This window comes from Dioscorea cayenensis, unplaced genomic scaffold, assembly GCF_009730915.1.
Source record: "Dioscorea cayenensis subsp. rotundata cultivar TDr96_F1 unplaced genomic scaffold, TDr96_F1_v2_PseudoChromosome.rev07_lg8_w22 25.fasta BLBR01001516.1, whole genome shotgun sequence".
Classification (NCBI taxonomy): Eukaryota; Viridiplantae; Streptophyta; class Magnoliopsida; order Dioscoreales; family Dioscoreaceae; genus Dioscorea; species Dioscorea cayenensis.
This window is the reverse complement of record NW_024087907.1, coordinates 15,012-39,372: the sequence shown is the minus strand read 5'-3', so window position 1 is coordinate 39,372 and position 24,361 is coordinate 15,012. Positions and strand designations below refer to the sequence as shown.

General features: G+C 35.2%; 1 protein-coding gene and 3 pseudogenes across 3 annotated transcripts; 1 reads left to right on the top strand and 3 right to left on the bottom strand.

Moving 5' to 3' along the window:
- Nucleotides 1-316: 316 nt before the first annotated feature.
- On the bottom strand, nucleotides 317-7,877 carry LOC120256588 (annotated as a pseudogene).
- Nucleotides 7,763-15,334, bottom strand: LOC120256585 (mitogen-activated protein kinase homolog MMK1-like). 3 transcript variants are annotated; one of them, XM_039264248.1, is made up of 6 exons: nucleotides 15,024-15,311; nucleotides 14,824-14,953; nucleotides 14,160-14,297; nucleotides 10,429-10,743; nucleotides 9,498-9,678; nucleotides 7,763-8,094 (listed from the first exon to the last, which is right to left on the bottom strand). In XM_039264248.1, exons 1-6 carry the CDS (start codon nucleotides 15,236-15,238, stop codon nucleotides 7,922-7,924), a joined length of 1,152 nt encoding a protein of 383 aa, XP_039120182.1. In that variant the 5' UTR covers nucleotides 15,239-15,311; the 3' UTR covers nucleotides 7,763-7,921. The 3 variants fall into 3 exon arrangements, 2 of the variants coding, with proteins under 2 accessions (XP_039120182.1, XP_039120181.1); XM_039264247.1 differs by having other exon boundaries at nucleotides 10,429-10,758; nucleotides 15,024-15,307; XR_005535362.1 differs by lacking the exon at nucleotides 7,763-8,094 and adding an exon at nucleotides 9,859-9,974 and having other exon boundaries at nucleotides 9,562-9,678; nucleotides 10,429-10,758; nucleotides 15,024-15,334.
- A 740-nt stretch (nucleotides 15,335-16,074) lies between these two features.
- Nucleotides 16,075-17,053, top strand: LOC120256587 (annotated as a pseudogene).
- A 318-nt stretch (nucleotides 17,054-17,371) lies between these two features.
- LOC120256586 lies at nucleotides 17,372-23,798 on the bottom strand (annotated as a pseudogene).
- Nucleotides 23,799-24,361: the final 563 nt, after the last annotated feature.

Sequence of the window (24,361 nt, the reverse complement as noted above, 5' to 3'; positions counted from 1 at the left end):
GCCCCTATGTTAAGTAATAAGCGTATAGTTTCATAAAAATTAACACTTTTAAAATCGACTGATTATTGCAGATTTATTCACACTTCATGCACCCTAAATTGTTGAGAAATAGATGATCAGACAATGTGTTAAATTTGAATAAGAAAAGCATGACTACTAAGATTCAGGGGTAGAAACAGCAAATAACACACCATCATTCTTAAGATCTCAGGTTGAATTTTAAGTTTGGTAAAGAAAAGGATTGCAGATATGTACGACAGTTGCAAACAAATCCACATAAACTTAAGGTTCTTAAGACACTGCTATAATTAGTCTCCTACTGTAAATTAAAATTTCCAAAGCTCTTAGGTCTGGTACTCAGGGATTCAATGCAAGGACCCTCTCTGTAAATTAGCTCCCTTCACATGCTCCCGGTGAGTACAGTGCTTTTCAAAGTCGAAACTGAAGGGCTTCATGCATACTGGCTCATCACTTGTATCATGCAGGGATGCAAAGTAAGGATGTGCAAGAGCATCTTCTACTGCATATGCAAAAACAAAAACAAAAACAAAAAAACAAAACAAAAACTTGCTTGTTAATCATAGTAAGAAAAGTATAATCATTTTGCAAAAGAAAGAACAAAAAGGGTAACAAACTATGGAAGTTATTCATTCACATTAGACATGTGACATGATGGATAGCTTAAATGTCCTCACAATGACATCTGATTCATGCCCATACTAAGCTATCAGACTTTTTGTATTTTAGGAAGATTATGTATTTACAATGAAAACTCGAAGAAAGTTCAGCAGAATTTGTCAAACAAAAGTATTTTAAAATGCATTACATTCCAAGTCGAAGATAAAAAGGTTTCTTTAACCTCTCAAATTGATTGCATTACATCCCTGTTGTAGCCATCCCCCGCTTCCATCAGATCGTGACCACACCGTCGGCTGGCGTATTAATCGGCGACGAGAGCAAGTCGGGCGACCTCTAGATTTTTGCCGATCGGAGTGGGAGAGAAACGCAGCAGACAAGGTTTGGTTTTTGTAATCATCGGTCATGCATTGTGGTCTGCTCATCTCAGGTAGAGAAAGATTAGTCATTTGTGTTTTTTCCATCAAAAATTTTGGTGCCTTTTTCTTGAAATTTTATGGATTTGGATTATTTATAATGAATTTATTAAGGTTTTTTTGGATGAGATAAAGGTGTTGGGTTTTTGGTTGGTTTTAGGTTTTTGAATCACCAGATTGTTTTTGATTTATCATGGGTTTAATATAGTTTTTAATTTAACAAAAGGTGTGAGCTTCGTTATGACAACCACGCATTTTTTAGTTTTAAATTTAACAAAGGTGCGAGCTTCATTATTTTTTAATCTTTTTGTGAATTTCGTCATGACAACCACAGATTGGTCAGTATCTATGCCTATCCAATGAAAGGATCAATTACTTTGACAGCTTATTGCATGGTGCCTATTACATGGATTCTAAAGAAAGTGTAGTTGGAATTCCTTAAGGAGTAATCTTTAAGATTCAGTGCATGCTTTCAACCCATCTGCATGAGATTGAGTCATGGCCACTATGAATAATTATTGTCTACCCTGTTTAGCAAACTAGATTTCTCGGTTAAAGACCTTTGATTTTTTTATTGGTTATCGTGAGATTTTGGGGACACTTGTTGCAAGAATGGGGAAGAAATGCACCCATTTATAGTACTTTTAATGGCTCAACTAATATTATGTTTCACCATGAAGTGTTGTTGTTCCCTTTGAAGAAAATGTATGAATAAAATTAGCAGCAAGTGGTGGATAATTGCAACTATATACTTCACTCTATTCTTGTCTGATTAGAGCAGTACATGCCAGGTTAAACTGAATTTGATATTTGACTGTTTAGGAATTGCATTGAAGATCCTAACCTTTTTTTCTCTGTGCTGACAAAGGAACATGCAATAGACAGCCCTCCCTGCATCATCTAATCATATAAGTTGACTATCTTCATACTTATCCAGCTTTTCTTAAAAATCCATTTTTCCTATGAGACCCTGAGTGTATTTTTCCGTGTGAATTGCTATTGAGTTAATCAATTGATGAAGGTGTTTATTGGACACTAAGATGCTTGTAAGCTTTTAGCCCCATCATATTGCCATGAGTTTTTACATTGCTTCCCCTTCATTTTACATTCTTTGCTCAAATTGTGGCATTCTCGTTGGCAACCTTCTACCCTTACAAAGTCCTGTACAAGTGTATGTGATAAAACTCGATGCATACACACACCTGTAAACATTTTGTGAATTGATATGCTATGGAAGTTTTTTCTCATCAATAACATGAATGTAAAACCGAGCATGAATAGATCATCTTCTTTCATCCTCCAAAGATTTAACGAATCCATGGTGAAACAATGGTTAGACTATGAATTTTTGTAACTTGAAAAGTATGTGTATAATGCAAATACCTCATGTTGTGTATAAATAGGGAAAAATGGTAACGGCTATAATTATAACGGCTATATTTGCAACGACTATATTCTAACGGCTATCAAATTTTAATTACCAACGAGTTAAAAACTCAAACCGACTATTTTTATTATGTAATAATTATTTATTTTGCAAAACAAACACTCATTCTGTAAGAAAAAAATATGTAATAATTTTTATAATATGTTTTGTTACCCAAACACTCCATTCTCGCAGAATAAAAATACGCCATAATTTCAGAATAATCACTGCGACTTCTCAGATAATAAAAATTACGCCAGATATTTTGGATCCAAACATGGGCCTAAGCTAAAAGACTGAAACAGAAAATAAGTTCAAGAGCCTCTTGCTTTTCTGGATTTAATAGATTCGAAGAAAAAATCAACCAATAATCACTTGAAGGTAGTTGTTCATCATTTTCTGTTACTAATCCACATGGGCCATGACACACATTTCATATTCCACCGTGTAAAATACAACTATGTCTTCCATCTCTATTGTAACCTCATCATTATTTGTAATGAGCAAAATCAAAACTATAATCCAGAGAACAAGACTTTGAACTTAATAATACAAAACAATAAAAAAAAATCTGAGCAAAATTTTAGTGTCAAGAACTTTTCAATCAATAAACCTATTGTGATAACTTCAGAGAAGATAATGGTGAGACGAAAACCATGAACAAGAATGTTTAACAATGGCAATGGGTCATAAAATTCTATCACAAATTCATGCCAACAGTCCTCAAAAACTAATTCTGTGGAATTGCATATTGAAACATGAATAATATCAGATGATGCTACAATGAATCAGGTTCACTATCAATTTATAACCGAACATAACCCAGTGTGATTTGGTTTCAAATATTCATTCTTACATTTGTAGCTGTGTTAGATGTTGAAAAGGGTAATGGGTATTTGGGTTATCAACCTTTATTTTCCAATAGCAGACCAGGTACTTAAATCTATGGATATCCGTGGTATATACTTTCAAGATTTAGGTCAGGAAATATATATCCTCAACAAATAATCAGACTGTCATTCTTTCTTTGCCAATATAGCATACAGTAGTTGTTCAGTTTCTATCATAATCAATCAATAATAAAAGAAAAAACTAAGCTGTAACACAGATACAAATGCATACCAGTTATTCTCTGGCTTGGATTGAATGTCAACATCTTCTCAACAAGGTCAATTGCTGCGCAATGCATCTGCGGAAACTTTTCTGCGAATGACTGCCGGGCGTAACAAGGAAGTCGGCGGATAGATCTTCTGCCAACTTCATCCAAGGAACCCAGATCATCCTCTTTTGGAGTGCCAATAAGCTGCATTGTGGAAAAGTATTAAATCAGCCATGGCCTAGCAAATATCAATAGGAATGCTTGAAGCATTGTAAACATTATAATGATTCAAGCATTCCTCATAAACCTGAGGCAATTTGCATACATAGATAAAGATCTTGTATTGCATTTGAAGATTATTTCTATAATATAAAAGCAAGCCTATCTCCAATGTTGCATAAGTTAATTATTTGGAATGATGATTCGCATAACGAAAGATAAATCTTCAAGGGCATGTCCTCATAGCGTACTTACTGACTTAACAGGGGCACACATACCTAACGTATCAAAGATAAATTGTGATTAATGTCCAGTGAAACAAGAACTCAATCTGGTTGCGATCCCGCAAAGCATGATAGCATCCACTAATTATAGAAGGATAAGTCAATGTACAGAAATTTAATAAAGATATAGAATAAAGGGAAATTTCAGATTGTGGGAGTATCAAACAATTAACACATGAGAAGTGAAAATAAATAAAAAATGATGAAAGGAAAAAAAGTAAAAGACAAATAGTATCAATACAATTGATTTCATTTGCTTATCCATTCTTTCTATTTTCTATTCAACCAAAACCAAGATAACAAATCCTTATTTTTTCCTTGACATATACTTAACCTCAATCAAAACACCACCTAGAGAAACACGCTCTAAGAAGTTCAATAAGATAACATGCATCTCCTAAAACAAGAATAATAAAATTTGGTAAGCACGACACAAGAGAAATGCTTCACCTCCAACTGCAAGCACATCTGGTGCATGATGTCTTTCCCTGGAAATAAAGGTTTCCGTTCCATTAGCTCCATAAAAATGCATCCCACAGACCACACATCAATCGCAGCGGTATATCCAGAAGAATACAAAAATAATTCTGGTGCTTGGTAGTTTTTTGTAACAGGAGAATACTCCCTAATAAAAGCAGAGGTAATGGGTTCAAACAGAAAATTACAAAGCTTCAAGTCACACTCTGCATTTAGGAGGATGTTGCTTGGCTGCAAATCTCCATGAAGAACGCTTACTGAATGTATGTATTTCAATCCACAAAGAATCTGATATAAAATATACTGTCAAAAGAAATTGCAAAAAAGAAAAAGAAACCGATCAGATAGCCATCTATAGAGAACCCCGTATTGATACAATACAATTAAATTTGCTAAAAATGGTCTGATGTGACAATCAAGATATTAACAATTAGAAGCACATGGTGGAAGAGCAAAGGCCAAAGAGATTTCGAATGCTAAACAAAAGTCATAAAATTCAAGCTTTTTTGCCAACCAACAAAAACTCAAAAGCAGATATGAGTTCCGTGTTAAAATATACTGCACAAAGCACACCGAAGAACCTTACCACATGTTCACATCTATCATATAGCAAAATTAAGAACTCTTGCCAACAAGCTATAACTAGAAAAGAAACTGATCAAACATTGGGATTATCTAAAATATTATTGTATAACTTACAAAATGAAAAATTTGGGATTTTAGAGTCCATCTTAAGCATTCCCAACCCTAGGGAAAATGTTACAAAACAGACCATGGATCTAGATGTAAAGGGGTTTTCTTCATTATCATAAATACCAACGCTCTCCCAGACAACGGAAGCAACTTTTACAAGGTGTTGACAGCTTGGGAAAAACTTCAAAACCTAGAGAGTCCTAAATCAAACAAAGAAATGTTTGGCCTGCAGAATGTGCCAAATCAAGTGGATGATTTTATTTTAAGCTTGAGTTGATTAATAAAGAATAGAAATTTAGGTAAGTCCTATTCTGTTTGCATGATCATGAATTCTATTTGCATTTAAACTTGGATAAATACTCTAATATCTGTAAAAGAATGATGGATCTTTTTCAAAGAAAGGGGAATGAATGAATGAGAATTGTGTAGCTTTATGCCATTTGTGAGAGCGCTACTTAGATCATTTAGGCATAATTATCCAGAAGCCCTAGGTGTGATTGCCTAAGTCACATGACATCACCATCAAGAAATATCACAGAACTTTCTGGTGTGTCTTTGCCCATGACAAGATGATGCATAAGGTATGAGTTATTATCATACAGAAATCTATACGTATACATACATATACATATACACATATACATATACACATACACATATACATATATACACATATACATATATACATATATACACACATATATATACACATATGTATATGTATACACATAATATACATACATATATATATACATAAATCTATACATATACACATACACATATACATATATACACATATATATATGCACATACATATACATACATATATTTATATATACATACATGTATGTATATACATTCCCTGTATATACCTATATATATTATGTTTACATATATAAATACACATATATATGTATATATATAAATATATATGTATATATACACAAATATATACATATACATATATGTATATGTATATATATATATATATATGTATATATGCATATACCCAGACATATCCATACACTTATACACATGTTTTCCAATTCCAGATTTACAAATCCTTCCAAACAAACATAAAATCTTATAATACAGTAATTCCAGTTACATCCAACCAAACACAAGATTTGACTGTACTGTATTTTGAAAGCCAAGTATTTCCAGTTACATTGTAACTAGAAATCCACTGCATTTAGAATTACATCCAACCAAATGCTACCGACATTTCAGTGGCGGAACTAGAAACAAAATTTAGAGGGTGCTGAATTAAAATTTTAAAAATTTATGAATATTAAATAACTTTATTAATTCAAACTTGGGATAATAATAATCAATAATTTAAAAATAAAATGTACATCCATCTAAAAATTTTGGTTTATGTATAAAAATCCTATCATATCTACATACTTAGTAAATAACTCAACTAACAATTATACACTAAATTGACAAATAATACAATTAAAAAAAATTTAGCACAAATTCACGATCTAAATTCATTTATGCGACAATTGTTTAACAAATAATAAAAAAATAATCAATTTTTATAGCAATTAATCACAACAAATATCTAACAGTTTTTACAACAATTTTCATAACAAATAATAAACAAATATTTAACAAAATCCAATAATTATTTAATAAATATAAAAGATAACAAATAATCATACAAAAATTAAACAAATTAAATTAGATATAAAATAAATTGAAAAAAATACATAATAAGTCCCTACAGTGAAAGATAAAATAGAAACTAGGAAGCCGGAAGAGATTGAAGAAAGAGAGAAAACTCACAAACTACAATGATTTTTTTTTTTAGAGATTTTGATATAGCAATTGTTTTTTTTATGGTTTTATTTATATTTATATTTATTATTACTATTTTTTACATTATTATCCTAAAAAATTGATTATAATGTATTGATAAGTTCAATTAAAAAAATATATCTAAATATAAAATTTTAAAACAAAAATATTTGAAGATCTGGTTAGCCATATTATTTATTATTGTTACCAAATATCCATTTATTTAATATAATAATCTTATTGTTTTATTTAATTTATTTTAAATTTTGTGGGTAGAGTTTTGAAATAAATAAATAAAATATAATTACTATTTTAATAATTATATATATATATATATTATAAATACTCGTAATTCTAAATACATGGAGTTCTAAATCCCCTCAAACAAACAATAAAAAATAAAATAAAATAAAAAATACCGGATAGCATGTAATGCAACGGATTGTACATCCAACCCTAAGGCAGGCCGTGGGTTGAGGGCAACAAGCCCGCTTCAATACATGCAAGTTACAGATCAATAGCCTAGCCCACCTGTTCACTTTGCCAGCAGGCCGAGCCAGGGTTTCACATGCAGTATCATATAAAAGTTACACTTTTAATCGCCAAATTTTTGTAGATTTATTCACTTCACGCACAATAAATTGTTGAGAAATTAGATGATCAGACAATGAGTTAAATTTGAATATAAAACACTTCTAAGATTCAGGGGTAGAAACAACACTTCACACAACCTCATTCTTAAGATTCAGTTTAATTTGAGTTAGGTAAAGAAAAGGACTGCAGATATATACAACAGTTGCAAACAAATCCACATAAACAGGCATTACTATAAATTATCTCCTACTGTAAATTAAAATTTCCAAAGCTCTTAGGTCTGGTACTCAGGATTCAATGCAAGGGCCTCTTGGTAAATTAGCTCCTTCACATGCTGCCCGGTGAGTACGTGCTTTTCAAAGTCGAAACTGAAGGGCTTCATGCATACTGGCTCATCGCTTGTATCATGCAGGGATGCAAAGTAAGGATGTGCAAGAGCATCTTCTACTGCATATGCAAAAAAACAACTTGCTTGTTAATCAAAGTAAAAAAGTATGATCATTTTGCAAGGAAAGAACAACAAAAAAGAGTAACAACCATGGAAGTTATTCATTCACATTAAACATGTGACATAATGGATGGCTTAAATGTCCCACAATGGCATCATCCTTGTTGTAGCCATCTATGTCTTGATTGCAAATTTGTTTTTATAGGTATCCATCATTCACTATTAATTTCTATAGTCAAATACACCAGCATGCAGTAGCCATGACTTCATTAAACTAAAAGACTGAAAACAGAAAATATGTTCAAGGGCCTCTTACTTTTCTGGATTTAATAGATTTGAAGAAAAAATCAACAAGTAATCACTTGAAGGTACTTGTTCATCAACTTCTGTTACTAATCCACTATTCCAATGTGTAAAATACAACTATATCTTCCATCTCTATTGTAGCCTCATCCATAACCTCAACACATTCAAGAAGCTAGGAGCAACAGTGAGAACAATAGCACATGCATGACAAATTGTAAGGAATTTTAGGTTTTATATACACCCATAATCAAACAGACATAAATGGAAGAAGTACAATCTCAAATAAATCAATCCGTGAAGAAAAGATGCCATTCTATTTCTTTTAAAAAACCTGCCAGTTGTTAGAAATACAGCGCAACAGATTAAGGATAACCATCTATACCAGACAAAATTGGCATACAAGGCCTAGGATATTAACAGAAGAATCTATAGCTTGATGTGATCATAAAAAGTTCAACAATTTCTTGGCCAAAGATTGCATTTGCCAATCATCATTTGTAAACCGAGCAAAATCAAAACTGTAATATAAAACGATAAAAAAAAATCTGAGCAAAATTTTAGTGTCAAGAACTTTTCAATCAATAAACCTATTGTGATAACTTCAGAGAAGAAAACGGTGAGATGAAAACCATGAACAAAAATGTCTAATAATGGCAATGGGTCATAAAATTCTATCACAAATTCATGCCAACAGTCCTCAAAAACTAATTCTGTGGAATTGCATACTGAAACACGAATAACATCAGTTGATGGTACAATGAATCAGGTTCACTATCAGTTTATATCCGAACATAACCCAGAGAGATTCGGTTTCAAATATTCATTCTTACATTTGTAGCTGTGTTAGATGTTGAAAAGGGTATTGCGAATTGCGTTATCAACCTTTATATTCCAATAGCAGACAAGGTACTTTAAATCCATGGATATCTGTGGTATATACTTTCTAGATTTAGGTCAGGAAATATATATCCTCAACAAATAATCAAACTGTCATTCTTTCTTTGCCAATATAACATACAGTAGTTGTTCAGTTTCTATCATAATTAATCAATAATAAAAGAAAAAACTAAACTGTAGCACAGATACAAATGCATACCAGTTATTCTCTGGCTTGGATTGAATGTCAACATCTTCTCAAGAAGGTCAATTGCTGTGCGATGCATCTGCGGAAACTTTTCAGCGAATGACTGCCGGGAGTAACAAGGAAGTCGGCTGATAGATCTTCTACCAACTTCATCCAAGAAACCCAGATCATCCTCTTTTGGGGTGCCAATAAGCTGCATTGTGGAAAAGTATTAAATGAGCCATGGCCTAGCAAATATCAATAGGAATGCTTAAAGCCCATAATTGTAAACATTATAATGATTCAAGCATTCCTGGTTTATGAGGGAATTTCCATACATAGATAAAGATCTTGTACTGCATTTGAAGATTATTTCTATTATATAAAAGCAAACCTATCTCCAATGATGAATAGGTTAATATTTGGAATGATGATTTGCATGACGCCAAGATAAATCCTCAAGGGCATGTCCTCATAGCGTACTTACTGACTTAACAGGGGCACACATACCTAGCGTATCAAAGATAAATTGTGATTAATGTCCAGTGAAACAAGAACTCAATCTGGTTGCGATCCCGCAAAGCATGATAGCATCCACTAATTATAGAAGGATAAGTCAATGTACAGAAATTTAATAAAGATATAGAATAAGGGGAAATTTCAGATTGTGGGAGTACCTAACAATTAACACATGAGAAGTGAAAAGAAATAAAAAATGATGAAAGGGGAAAAAGAAAAAGAAAAATAGTATCAATACAATTGATTTCATTTGCTTATCCATTATTTTTTTTTATTCAACCAAAACCAAGATGACAAATCCTTATTTTTTTCCTTGACATATACTTAACCTCAATCAAAACACAACCTAGAGAAACATGCTCTATGAAGTTCAATAAGATAACATGCATCTCCTAAAACAAGAATAATAAAATTTGGTAGGCACGAAACAAGAGAAAAGCTTCACCTCCAACAGCAAGTACATCTGGTGCACAATGTTTTTCCCTGGAAATAGAGGTTTCCGTTCCATTAGCTCCATAAAGATGCATCCCACAGACCACACATCAATCGCAGCGGTATATCCAGAAGAATTAAACAATAATTCTGGTGCTCGGTAGTTTTTTGTAACAGGAAAATTCTCCCTAATAAAAGCAGAATTAATGGGTTCAAACCCAAAATCACAAATCTTCAAGTCACAATTTGCATTTAAGAGGATGTTGCTTGGCTGCAAGTCTAAATGAAGAACGCTTGCAGAATGGATGTATTTCAATCCACGAAGAATCTGATATAAAATATACTGTCAACAGAGATTGCAAAAAAAGAAACCAATCAGATAGCCATCTATAAAGAATCCCAGAAAGATACAATACAATAAAATTTGATAAAAATGGTCTGATACGATAATCAAGATATTAACAATTAATATAATGTTAAACTTCGAATAATAGGATCAGAAGCACATGGTGGAAGAGCAAAGGACAAAGAGATTTCGAATGCTAAACAAATGTCATAAAATTCAAGCTCTTTTGCCAACCGACAAAAATTCAAAAGTAGATATAAGTTCCGTGTTAAAATACACTGCACAAAGCACACTAAAGAACCTTACCACATGTTCACATCTAACATATAGCAAAATTAAGAACTCTCGCCAAAAAGCTATAACTAGAAAATAAACTGATCAAACATTGAGATTATCTACAATATTATTGTATAACTAACAAAATAAAAAATTTGGGATTTTAGAGTCCATCTTAAGCATTCCAAACCCTAGGGAAAATGTAACAAAACACATTATGGGTCTAGATGTAAAGGAGTTTTCTCCATTATCATAAATACCAATGCTCTCCCAGACAACAGAAACAACTTTTACACGGTGTTGACAGCTTGGGAAAAACTCCAAAAACAAGAGAGCCCTAAATGTTGGCTTCACAGAGAGCAAGATGAACACAAGCACATTTGAAATTCTCAAATTGTTGGATGATCAGTCACATCCTCTGCGCATAGTATACACATAATGTACAATAACATTCTTAAAACGAGGAAACTTAAGATACAAATTGGTCATCACATGCATTAAGCATACTAAACATCTGGTTACATTAATAGGCTCAGAGGTTGCTCAGTTCATCATAAATCTGTTGCTTGGAAAAGGAAGTTTTGCCTTGCAGGATTTTCAAGCAATAGAGGAAACACGTCAGCATTTCCTTAAAGCACGCTCAAGTGTAGTACTAAATTATTTTTTAGTATTAACAATAGAGAGAAAAAAAATTGTTTTATGAGTTTACATCAGACAATTGGAAGAAATTTACAAGTCAATGGATGAAATTTGGTAGTAAGTGTTACAACTCATCCCCTACAGACTTATTCAAACATTAAATGTTTACAAATCCTTTCTCACAATGGTGAATAATCTCCAATAATAAAACAAAAGACTCATGAAACCTTCATTTGAAAGCCCAAATTATTCCAAATGTAAAAGACCATAAAGAATTGAATAAGGTTTTCATGACAATAAATCTAACCCACAAAACAAGAAAGAATAGTAGTAATATTTAAGGTCAATCCTATATAATTCAGAAAAGATAAATTTATTACTGAATATATAACATGAGAACAGATCAAACATGAGGTAGGTAGCAATGTTCTATAAAATAAACACATATATGTCTCAATCACCTTATCTTTTTTGTATGGCAAGTTGGTGAGAGAATTTAAAACCAAATCTCCATCACAGCTTATTTTACAACTTTAATATCTTTATTATTCCTTTAATAAAAAATTTTGCCCTTCATTGTGGGCTATCTTTTCACTAAGAACGAAATCCTCGACAGTAATGATCTGTTGACTACTCACAGCAGTGAACCACCAGAAATGGATCACCAAAAAATGGGAAGAAAAATAGCTTTTCTTCTATTTTAATCAAACTCACCATGTATTCCTGATGCCTTAGTGTTCTGAAAGAAACTAATGGAGGTTTATTTTAATGCAAATAGCAAACTACAAACAAATTGAACGCAGAAAAAAACATGGAGAAAGAATGAGATAATATTGTGAACGTGTCATGCCTTTGAAATTTTAAAAATAGAATGCTTCTGTATTGTGAATAATCTCTCTGAGATACTTATGTTGAAATTAACTTCTACAAGAAGGAGGCCTCTAATTTGGCATCCATTCTTAAAGGAAGCATCACAATAATATTAGGAATGTGGCCATACCGAATCTCCATAAACAAAAAGATGAGGAGATAATACTAAATGGGATAAGCAAAACCATATGTAGTACTTGATGAAAAGAATAAATTCAGTAAAACCCAGAAGAAGAAAAAAAGGCGTACCGTTCAATATAGGATATTTTCTAGGGAATTGTGTGGCAAATTTTTAATAGTCAACTGTTGAAAAAAGAACATTGTTTTGCCAGTTAGATATGCAACTCTAATGCCAACATCTCATGCTTGACTATAAGCCAAAATGCATGTTGACTCCATTTGATGCAGACTATACACCAAGAAGATCTAGAAAATATTACAGCAAGATGCCAAGATTCTATTTAATGCAAACCATAAGCTACGAAGATTTGGAAAATATTACAGTAAAACATAGTATACAGGTTCATAGTTTAGGGTTAGAAATTGTTTAAGAGCTAATCTTTTGACTGTCAGTGTTAGGGGTACAGGTTCATGTTTGGCCTGCAGAATATGCCAAATCAAGTGGATAATTTTATTTTAAGCTTGAGTTGATTAATAGAGCATAGAAATTAGGTAATTCCTATTCTGTTTGCATGATCATGAATTCTATTTGCATTCAAACTTGGATAAGTACTCTAATATCTCTAAAAGAATGATGAATCTTTTCAAAGAAAGGGGAATGAATGAATGAGAATTGTGTAGCTTTATACCATTTTTGAGAGAGCTATTTAGATCATCTAAGCAAAATTATCTAGAAGCCCTAGGTGTCATTGCCTAAGTCACATGCCATCACCATCAGGAAATATCACAAAAATTTCTAGTGTGTCTTTGCCCATGACAAGATGATGCATAAGGTATGAGTTATTATCATGACACCAAGATTGGCCCAGACAACACTATATATATATTGGTATTTTATGAAGGGTCATTTGATTATATACATTGATTTTTTTCCCATGTTGCCCCACTCACTAGCAACTAGCAAGTCAATGTACACAAAATATTAAAATTATTTTTATTAAATAACATTGATTGCTATTTTAAAACAACCCAAATACCTTCTTTTACAAAAATAAAACAGCTCAAAACTACATGACTCTTCAAATCCTATACATTTAATGATATATAACCTAACAATATACAAGATTTGGCAATTGAGAATTGATCCCAAAATGTTTATAATATCAAAGTTAAAAAATAAGTCAATGCGGTGAAAAAAAGAGATACGAAGAATTAAGGATTTAATTAAAGACAAAGTTCTAACATAAGCATGCAGTTATTGTAGTGATTTTGAACATCAATGCAAGTTGAGATGGACATATACAACGAAAATTGATAATGGGGAGTGTGTTTATCAAACAAAGATACCTATAACACACATCGAGAGGTCCAAAACCACAATATAAAGAAAATAACGAAAAAACACAACACATAACAGAAGGCCCAAAATCAAAATATAAAAAAAAAATAATGAAAAAACCCATATATGTAACACTCAACAAAATGAAACCAACCTGAATGTGTTCCTCAGATAAAGGTTGGTTGGAGTGGATTATTTGATGCAGATTAGTCTCCATAAGCTCATAGGCAATGTAGACATCATTAAATAGTTCCCATTGCGGAGGAGGTATGATGTCCCTGATTGCTAGAACCTGTGTTGTACAATTACAACATAAATTAGATGATATATACACCTGTATAAAAAAAATTATAAAATCATAAAAACCACAGTAATGTTAAAGAAACACCACTCAATAGCTTTTGAATTTTCAGAAATTTTGAGCATCCAATACAAAAATCAACAAAAAAATAAACAGCATCCAAAACAGGCACTTTCGAACAATCAAATTGGATAGGTTAAAACTTGGACTTTTAGAGAAGTACAATGTCAAATCAGGTGCAAATCTCATAATCAAACTACAAAAAGCATGCGAAGCCCAGTCTCCTCAATCCGACTGAACTTATCAAAAAATGAAATTGTTTGCACCCTCAAATTCATTTTCCAGGTCATCCACAGTTTTAGCCTCAAGCAACTCTCACTACTATCATTATTGAAGTTAATCAAAGGGTGCAAACAAGAGCAATCTTCTTCAAATGTTAAGAAAAAGAAAAAAAAAAACATCCTTTCACTCCAAGAACTTGATCTATGGAGAAAAAGAGAGAATTCAACTCACTGACATTTTCATGGTCCATGTGGCGCAAAAGCTTGACCTCCCTCAACGTCCTCTTAGCATAGATCATATTATCAAAATCATGCGAGATCTTCCTGATCGCCACCTGCTCTCCCGTCTCCGAATTCAAAGCAGACCTAAAACCAACGAAACAAAACCCAATCAAATCAAGAATCCAGAGAAGAAGCAAACAAACAAAAAACTCACCAGGTGACGCTATAAGGGTCACTGCGAAGGGGAATGATCGGGGGCTTATACTTGGAAGTGACCTCAAATACAATCCTACGATTGCTACATATATTGTACCGGACAAACCTTCCCCCATGGCAAAGGGTCGATTCCATCTTCACCGGCGCCGCCATCTCCACTCCCTCCTTCTGCGCCTCTGCCATCTCCTCCGCTCCCTCCTGCGTCTCTCCCATCTCCTCCGATTCAATTCCCAGCCCTCTCTCTCTCTCTCTCTCTCTCTCTCTCTTCTGTTTCTGGGAAAATAAAGTCAGTAACCCTAATTTTGTTTTTTTACATCTAGGGCCCTCGGAATGTTTTGTATTTTAGGTTCAGTCCTTATCCGGTTAAAGGTATAATAAATATAACGTAACCAGTTGGACAATGGGCATGAGGCCCATTGATACTCGCCACCAAATGGGCTGAAACAGACAGAACACTTTCTTCCTTATAAAGTCATACTACCATATACTTACAGGCATCATTGGCAATTTAAAATGATATATATAAATATAACTGACATATTTTCTGATAGAGTACAGTCGGCGCGAGTCGTATGAACAGTGGGTAGGTGGCTGGAATCTCTGCATGCAGATACTCTTGTACCTGATTCTTTCTCCATTCTTTTTTTTTCTTCTAATTAATAAAAATATAAACCATGCTCTTTTTTTTTTACCAGAATTTATTATTCTATATATATATATATGTATATATTTCTACGTAAATTCTTAAGGTTATTTTGGTTTGATCGGAGGGCCGGATGAATCCATAGCCGACGAAATCCAACGGTATCCATTCAATAGCCTATCGGAAGCTTCTGCAGCAACGAAATCCAACGGTCGTCTTCTCTTGTTCCCGCGCGTCCCTCCGCTATGATGGTGCAGAGACCCGTACCATTTTTTGTTTTATTAAAAAACTATATTAATGAAATTGCATGGAAAAAGAAAAAAAATGAAACCATTCATCAAAAAAAAATTTTGAAACCAAACCTCGTTCGCCCGAACCTCGTTCGTCTAAACCTCGTTCGCCGGCGATGAGGAAGCGGAAGATAGGAGACCTGAACCTTGCAGTTGCTGTCCCCCAACCCAACCCCGCCGTCCTAGCCCCCCTCCCTCTCCCTCCGCCTTGGTCTTCGGAGGGAATACTATTCACGGATCTTGAGCGAGTTCGCCTCCTAGGCTCAGGTGTCAGCGGAACGGTCTGGATGGTCAGGCATATACCATCCACCAAGCTATATGCTTTGAAGTACATTCCAGGATGCAAGGATGAAGACAATCACCACCAAAGCTGCCGTGAGATCGAGATCCTCCGGACCACCGACAGCCCCTTCATTGTCCGTTGTCATGGCTTTAATGACAAATCGGGCAACATTGAGCTCCTCTTCGAGTTCATGGACGGTGGCTCACTTGAAAACCACCGCATATCTATCGAACCTCTCCTTGCCGAAGTCGCCCGGCAACTGCTATCCGCATTAGCCTACCTCCACAGCCGCAAGATAGTCCACCGCGACATCAAACCCGCCAACATTCTCATTGACAATCATGGGTTCTTCAAGCTTGCTGACTTTGGCATCAGCCGCATGGTCTCCCCGACGACAATGGGTTGCAAGACCTCATGTGGCACCATCTCGTACTTGAGCCCTGAGCGTTTGGACAAAGAAGGGGTGTACGATGGCTTCGCGAGTGATATCTGGAGCTTCGGCATTACACTTCTTGAGTGTTATCTCGGGTATTTTCCTTTCGGGGAGGATGTCAAGAATGATGGTTCCATGATGTTTGCCATATGCTAGGACGAACCTCCAAAACCTCCCGAGACAGCATCTTCCAACTTCCGTGATTTCATCTCTCGGTGTCTACAGAAAGATCCAGCAAGTAGGTCCACCGCGGCACAGCTCTTGCAACACCCCTTCATCACTGAGTGTAAGCTTTCCTCTGCTCCCCCCTCCTTCTCCTCTTAGCTATTCTGGCATGCATGTCATTAATTTTTCTGCATGCAAATTTTGTAAGCCAATAGACATGGTTAATTAATTGTTGTTTTATGTTAAACTGCCGTTTTGTCTAAGTTATGTTTGGAGCATGCAAATTTTGTAAGCCAATGGGCATGGTTAATTAATTGTTTTTATGGTTAAGCTGAGGTATGGTCTAATGGAAGATGAGTTCTTTCAATTACTTTGGTTATGTATGTTTGGGAGTATATATATAAAAGAATTATCAGTTTACACACAATTTAAATGAAATAACTCAGCCATTATCAATAGAAAGCATTCAAGATGCACATTTTCATGCTTGAAGAGCAAGAACAAAAATAAAACAAACCAAATTAAAACTCAATAATAATAATGATAACTTGTTTATACATAAAAGCACAAAAGTGTATACAATACATTCCATTCGACAACCGAAAGAAAAACTGCCTACAAATATTGGTTTTATTTTCTTGATGAATGGCGCTAATCGCAAAGATAATATATATTTCAGCTTTATATTACATCGAAGACTCCTGTTAGACTGTCGAAAGAATAGCATATAATCTAAAACAACAAAACATGAGGTGCAAGGAAGAGACTTCGAAATGGAACCATATTTCCTTCCATGGTTCCACAGGGTTTTCTCCCTTAACATGCACTACTTTCTCAATTTCGTTCCGGCGGGACTTTTACCAAACATCGCGAAGATATCTCCCTTCCATTTGCAGACTCTTCACCATGCTCTCGGCTTTGGAACTATCCAGGGATCCCTGAAAACATCGTATTTTTATGTCAACTGCTTAGAATTTCAAGGGAAGTTTGTACAGTGTTAAACCGTCTGCTGACGAGCGAAAAATTATTTGAAGGTGGCTTTGGAGCAAGTAATGAAAGTGAACCACTAGAATGATTTTGATTTTTGTGACAATGGCATGTAATGGATTTCGAAATAACTTGGACTTACTTGCTCTTGGACTATAGTATGAAGAACACGATGGACATCTCTAGCCATCCCCTTAGCATCACCACACACATAAACATAACCGCCATTGGAGATGATGTGCCACAACTCAGATGCCTGAAAATGTTGTTAGTGTCATCAAGTTAGAACAAATAAATATCACATCTTAGAGATGCTTCAGAATGGAAATGAGCTTGCATGTATGCTGTCGCTTTTTAATCACCTTTTCAGTCATCTTATGCTGCACATAATCCTTGGTTGGACCCTCACGAGAGAAGGCGACAATCAGCTCAGAGAGTGCACCTGCCTCAACAAAATTGTTCAATTCATCCTCATAAATGAAATCCTGCATATTGCCCAAAAATGTTCATTATACATTCCATTTACAAGACAAACCATTTATATTTTTCATATGTATATCTACACACATAAAAGAAAGGGTTAGATCTAGTTACCATTTTCCGGTTCCTGCATCCAAAGAAGAGAATCGCTTGGCCAAGTTCTGCTCCAGAATGCTTCAGTGCCAATCGTTCCTAAGGAGGCATATATGCAAATGAATAAAAATAAACCATATACTCTCTTGGAATTGACATCCAGTAATAAATTAGTTTGCAATCTACCTGCAAGAATCCCCTGAAAGGAGCTAGCCCTGTACCAGGACCAATCATGATGATTGGTACACTTGTATCTGCTGGAAGTTTAAAATTCGATTGCCTCACAAAGACAGGAGCCCAACTACAATCCTGATCTTCAACCAAAGGGGTCGCATGCTGTTTAAACAGAATCCAATTTGAGGTCGCACAAGAAAAAAAAAATGCATGATTGTAATAGGTACATACATAAAGGATGTTTTCATTCGGTTATCAATTAACTGGCACATGCATTTACCTCATGCCCAAGTGTATAAAGTGCATAAGAGCTTATCAGAGTGTATCTGGGAGACTGAAATCAAGGTTAAATGCATCTTTCTTATTAGAGATTTGATCTCACCAGTTGAATCAGAATTGGCATGCCAACTGTCATTAAAATGCAGATATGATTAACAAGCACGAGGTTGAAAGGATGGAGACATTGCACAAGATGCAATTGTTCACATGTCAACATCCAATAAGTGAGACACTAATTAATTTGTCAACCGTTAGTTAAGTCACACATTCCATGTTTTCTTTCTACAGTTTTAACTTTATATTTTTCCCTCAATATGCAATGACCCTTTTAATAGCTTTCATATTCAATCTCAAAACACGCATTTTATTGCTAATTATAATTTCCTCAGTGCCCTCCATCCTTTGTTTGTCACTGATTATTATGATAAACATAATACAACGTATGGGAGACATAAAAACATGGTCAGTACATGATCATATGATAGCACTAGTCTGCACCTACAAACATTAACCATAAGTCCAAGACATTTGCTGACAATTCTCACACAAGACAAAAGGCAGGCAGTGTCAATGCAGCCTTAAACAATGTTAAAAACCAGAGTCAATATCCAGACAATCAAGAGAACATAGTAAACCAGAAGCTGAGTCTATAAGCCAGATAGCAGAATTTTTCTGATGCTAGTTAGGGGATATACATGACAGAGATGGGTGTGATGCAGTCAAGTAGATATCCACAAACTCAATAAACATATTCCCACATTAAAAAGAAATCAATGCTAAACACTAAATTTGTGTGTGCCTATATATATACACACCTTCATCGAAGTTGAACAGACTCCTTTGTGAATCCTTCCAGTTGGTGTCGGTCCATAGACCAAGGCACATGTTACATGAATTCTTGAGGGTGCCATCCTGTAATTAAAGTAGAATCATCCCAGTGAGATAGAGAAGAAAATTCAGGATTTAAAAAAGTAAAAATAGAAGTACAACAGTATGCTTACTTGGGAGAAGATGATATAGAGATAATATCTGGGCTGCAAGCGAGGAGCTATTGCTGCAAAGAAAACACCAAGAGGAGGCTTTGCAGAAGGAAATTCAGCCTATAACTTCTAGAGGCTCCTCTGACTTTGCAACTATCCATTGAGAATATTCATCCTGAATCAAAAAGCAAAGACAGGGAGCGAATCTCATGACAAAAATCAACAGTAAGCATATCATCATCAATGGACAGTACCAACCTTCCCAGCAGGGGAAGCTAGAAATCTAAGTCGTTCAGCCCTCACTGGGTTCAGAAGCATGAGCAGCTAAAGCAAGTAAAAGCAGCCTAAGAGACATATCAAAGCACACGTAGTAAACAAGCAAAAACTATCTTGTTAACAGGGTATAGATATGTTACAGAAGGTTAGTGGCCATAAAGAAGAGATTAGAAAATCCAACCTTCTTAGGTGAACTCAGAAGGTCAGCATATCGTGCAAGTGCAGTTCTCAAGGTACATGGCGGCCGGGGAAAGGAGGAGCTGAGGGAGGGCCACCACTGCGTGGTGAGCCATCCTCCTCATTCGCATGAATGGAGAAGTATGTGTCTGATGAATAGCCTAAAAGCCTTTCTGCCTCTTCCACGGTCTCAATACAATTTTCTGAGAAAACACCAACATGGTCTCCTGTTTCCTACCTGCCAGCAAAAAGGGTATTCAAGATGAACAACATTGATCATTTGATACAGCTGCATTTATCAAATTGAACATTGAATGAAAAGTATGACTGCTCCAACAAAGGTACCCATGGACCAATTCCATAAATGCTTATATCTGACCAAACATGAAAAAGCACAATGGCGTGTTTCAATTAGTTTTTCTTTACGCAGTTGCAATAAATTTTTCAGTATAGTTTGTTGTCATATTCAACTCCAATTAAGCAAGTATCAGCTGGAATTAAATTATATATGATACAGTTATGCAAGCCTCTTGGAAGAATTTGTTGTACTAACAACCTCATGCAATCAATTTCCACCCTTATTTCAGTGTTCCAGAAGAGGTAATCTCCAGGAACAAATCATACCATTATCTACTTACAGCACAAATTACAGCGTTTTAGCAACCACAGAGATATCCAATTCCAGCAAAAACAAAAAGGTATGATTCCATAGATAAACAAAGAGAGCAGTGGATACTACAAGAATTTCAGGCTCAGGAATGCAAGGACCGCCCACAACTCATTTTGGCTAAAATACCACCACCAAAACGTGAAAGTTTGCACAAGGCAACAACACAGAACACAATTGGTTGACAAATGTGACATTAGCAAATCAATTCATGCACAAAACTTGTCTCAAGAAACTATAAAGCAAAAGGAAACAAAAACCATTAAGAGCAAAAGTCTAAAAATTTATTTTGAAATGTGAAATTTGGGAGTCTGTTGATCTAACATTGCTAAATTTATATTAAACTTTTGCCAAAACTTGGAAGCACTAACAAATATATTTTGTGGAACATGTTCAATATTCAAATACTCGAGCTAAGATGGACTAAAGCAGTTTATAACTTTTGTACAAAGATAGACCAAAGTTAGCAACAAGCTTAAATTTATTAGGAATAATTCAGGAAACATACACTAGTCCGATGCCGAGATTTCAAACTCCAAATGAATCTGAGGAGCGATCTGAAGCTGGTGTGTGAAGTTCATGCCTACAGCAACATCAGCTCTTTAAAAATTCAAATAATATGTGTTAGCTCTTTATATTTGCTGGTGATATAAGCATCTCCGGGAGCATAAATGTATACCAATATCCGTACCTGCATGGATGTTTGGATATCATGAAATCAACATGTCCATTGGCAAGATTCCCATTCTTCTCCATAAATGATGCATCAGCAGAATCAATAAACACAACACGATATTCAGGTATGGCAGCTTGGTAAGGGGTTGATGCACCAGAAGCGTCATCTTCATCCCTGAGTGGTGGGTCAATTCTGGCACCATACAAGCTCTTTCCTGAAAAATGGAGAGAACATGTTGATATAGAGCCCATAATCAATATTCAAGTATAGCAAACCCTTCCAGTGTATAATAATGTAATGTATAATAACATCAGACACAATGAGTCTTATTGCAGGCATTGAAGTCATCCTCAATGCATTGATCATCATCTCCAAAGCCCTACAGGGACAAGGCGCTTCCCACACAGCACAGCAAGAACAAAGTATATCTATTATAATTTCAAGTAGCGAGTGGAATAATGAGTTTTGTGATACCCAAACCTCCAAAAAGAAAACCAAATATAAATAATAGAACACTCATTGATGTTTTACCAATGATAAATCATAATACAATGATCTTTTTACCATTTAAAAGGTGCATCTACCGAAATAATCATCGTAAGATGACGGATAAATATTGCCAGCATTTTATCATATTGCAACTTTCAACAGATACACTAGACTGTAGGCCATCCAACTTTTCCGATTTCTTATTGAGGGAAAAAGTATGTCAAATGACCATGGACAGAGACCATTGCACCCTGTTTGAGACATTTTATACCTTTAAACCATAGCAAACCAATGCATAGCGTGTTTGAGATTTTGTATCATGCTTTTTAAACAATAGCAGAAGGCAATATGCAATGTATTTTGAGCTTTTGTATGGAGATTACCTATGGGTTACAGATCCTGGGATCCTCCAGCATTTTGTCCTCACCTCCATAAAATAGCTAAACTAAAATAAGTCCATTAACTGCGCATACAAGTAATGGGAGAAAGAGAAAATATCACACAAAATATAGGTGAAACATCCTAGTTTTGTCGCATTGTACATATTCTACAAAGCCATGCATACTGAGTTGGGCACAAATACTGCGCATAAAGCATAACAGAAATGTAAACATGAATGCTCCGAAAGATATACCTGATCAGCAAGAATCTCGTAACAACCTTTTGCCACCATCATCACACAACCAATCACAACACATTAACAACTTTATCACAAACCAACTGATATAAATAAAAATCTTAAGAAGAAAGAAAGAAAGAAAGAAAGACATCCAACAAAACCTTGTTAAAATGCTCATACTGCCTGTTGCCAAGACCAAGACCAACAGACTGAAAGATTTTGAAGCCAAACTCCCCTCTCTTGTCCCTAAAAATCAATTATATCAAAGCTTGCATATGCAGACGGAAAGTCTAATCTAAAGAACAGCCAAAGGGCCGAGATTTGATCAATTGTCGCCAATCTCAAACCTCAGTAAACCACTTATAGAATCAAGCTGCATTATCAGTGGGTTCACCATCTCCATATCTATTAATTTCCAACAAACAAACTACAATCAAGAAAAAAAAATAGAAATTGGCATATGCATATGTATAGATTCTCCAACTGACGTTGCTAAGAAGAACAGAACAGAGTTTCACCTTCTTCATCTTCTCTTCATATTCATCATCATCGGCAGCGTACTCGTCCTATAAAGAACCAAACAACAATCATCAATCAACAATGAAAATTAGTATTAAAAATCACAAAAAACAATTAAAGAAAAACGAGTAAAAAAAAAAAAAAAAAACACTACCAGATCGACGATTTTGAATATTGCCTTTTCATACCGCCGCTCTCAACTTCTCCATAACCTGATCATCCAGCGAAAAAACAAAACAAAATATATCAAAAAAAAACAACTTTCTCAAGCTCAAATTTCCACGAGATCTAAACAGCAGCGAATCCCTCGGCGGTGCCGGTCTGAGTGCCAAAGAAGATGGTGACGCGCTTCTTTCCCATCGTCCACATCCTCCGGCCTCATCCCGGACGACATTAGGCCTCACCGGCTCCGCCAACCCATTACTATTCTGGCCCGGCCGACCGGCGCCAAAATAAGAGAACAACGCAGCCGATCGGCAGCGAGCCGGCGGTGACGATGATCGCCGCGCACCACTCTCCTCGCGGCATCCTCGCGCCGTCCATCGCCGCCAGTGAGGATCGCCATCACGAGATCCAGCGCCAAAAGGCCATCACCGCCTAACTATAGATCACGGCGTCAATCTCTCCCTGGGCCGATCAGGGGCGCCTCGAAAGTCGCCCGTTCGTCTTTGAGAATCTTCGTGACTTCGTCTATGGAGAAAGGGAGGATCTCTGGGACTCCCTTTATACCGTGGATTCTTATCATAAAAATTAAAGGACCTTTTAAAGAACCACTCGGTCTTTAATTGGGTCCCCACTAGTGTGTTATGCCACGTGTTGGAAATTGTCACGATTTACGGGTGGAATTTTCGGGTGCGTTTTTTGGTGTGGCTTTTTAAGCTATGCATCTTCATCGACAACGCCCACCAAACCCGACCGGTCAAACCACCTAACTTCAACTCAACTCTCAGTTAATTTTTTGAACTTTTCTTTTTTTAAAACTTTTTTTTTTACTTTCAATTATCGGTTATAAAGATTATTATGTTTATTAGGTAATTTTTTTTATTTGTGATATAGTTAATATAATTAAGGAATTACTTTTAAGAAGTCAATCATAGTTTCCAATG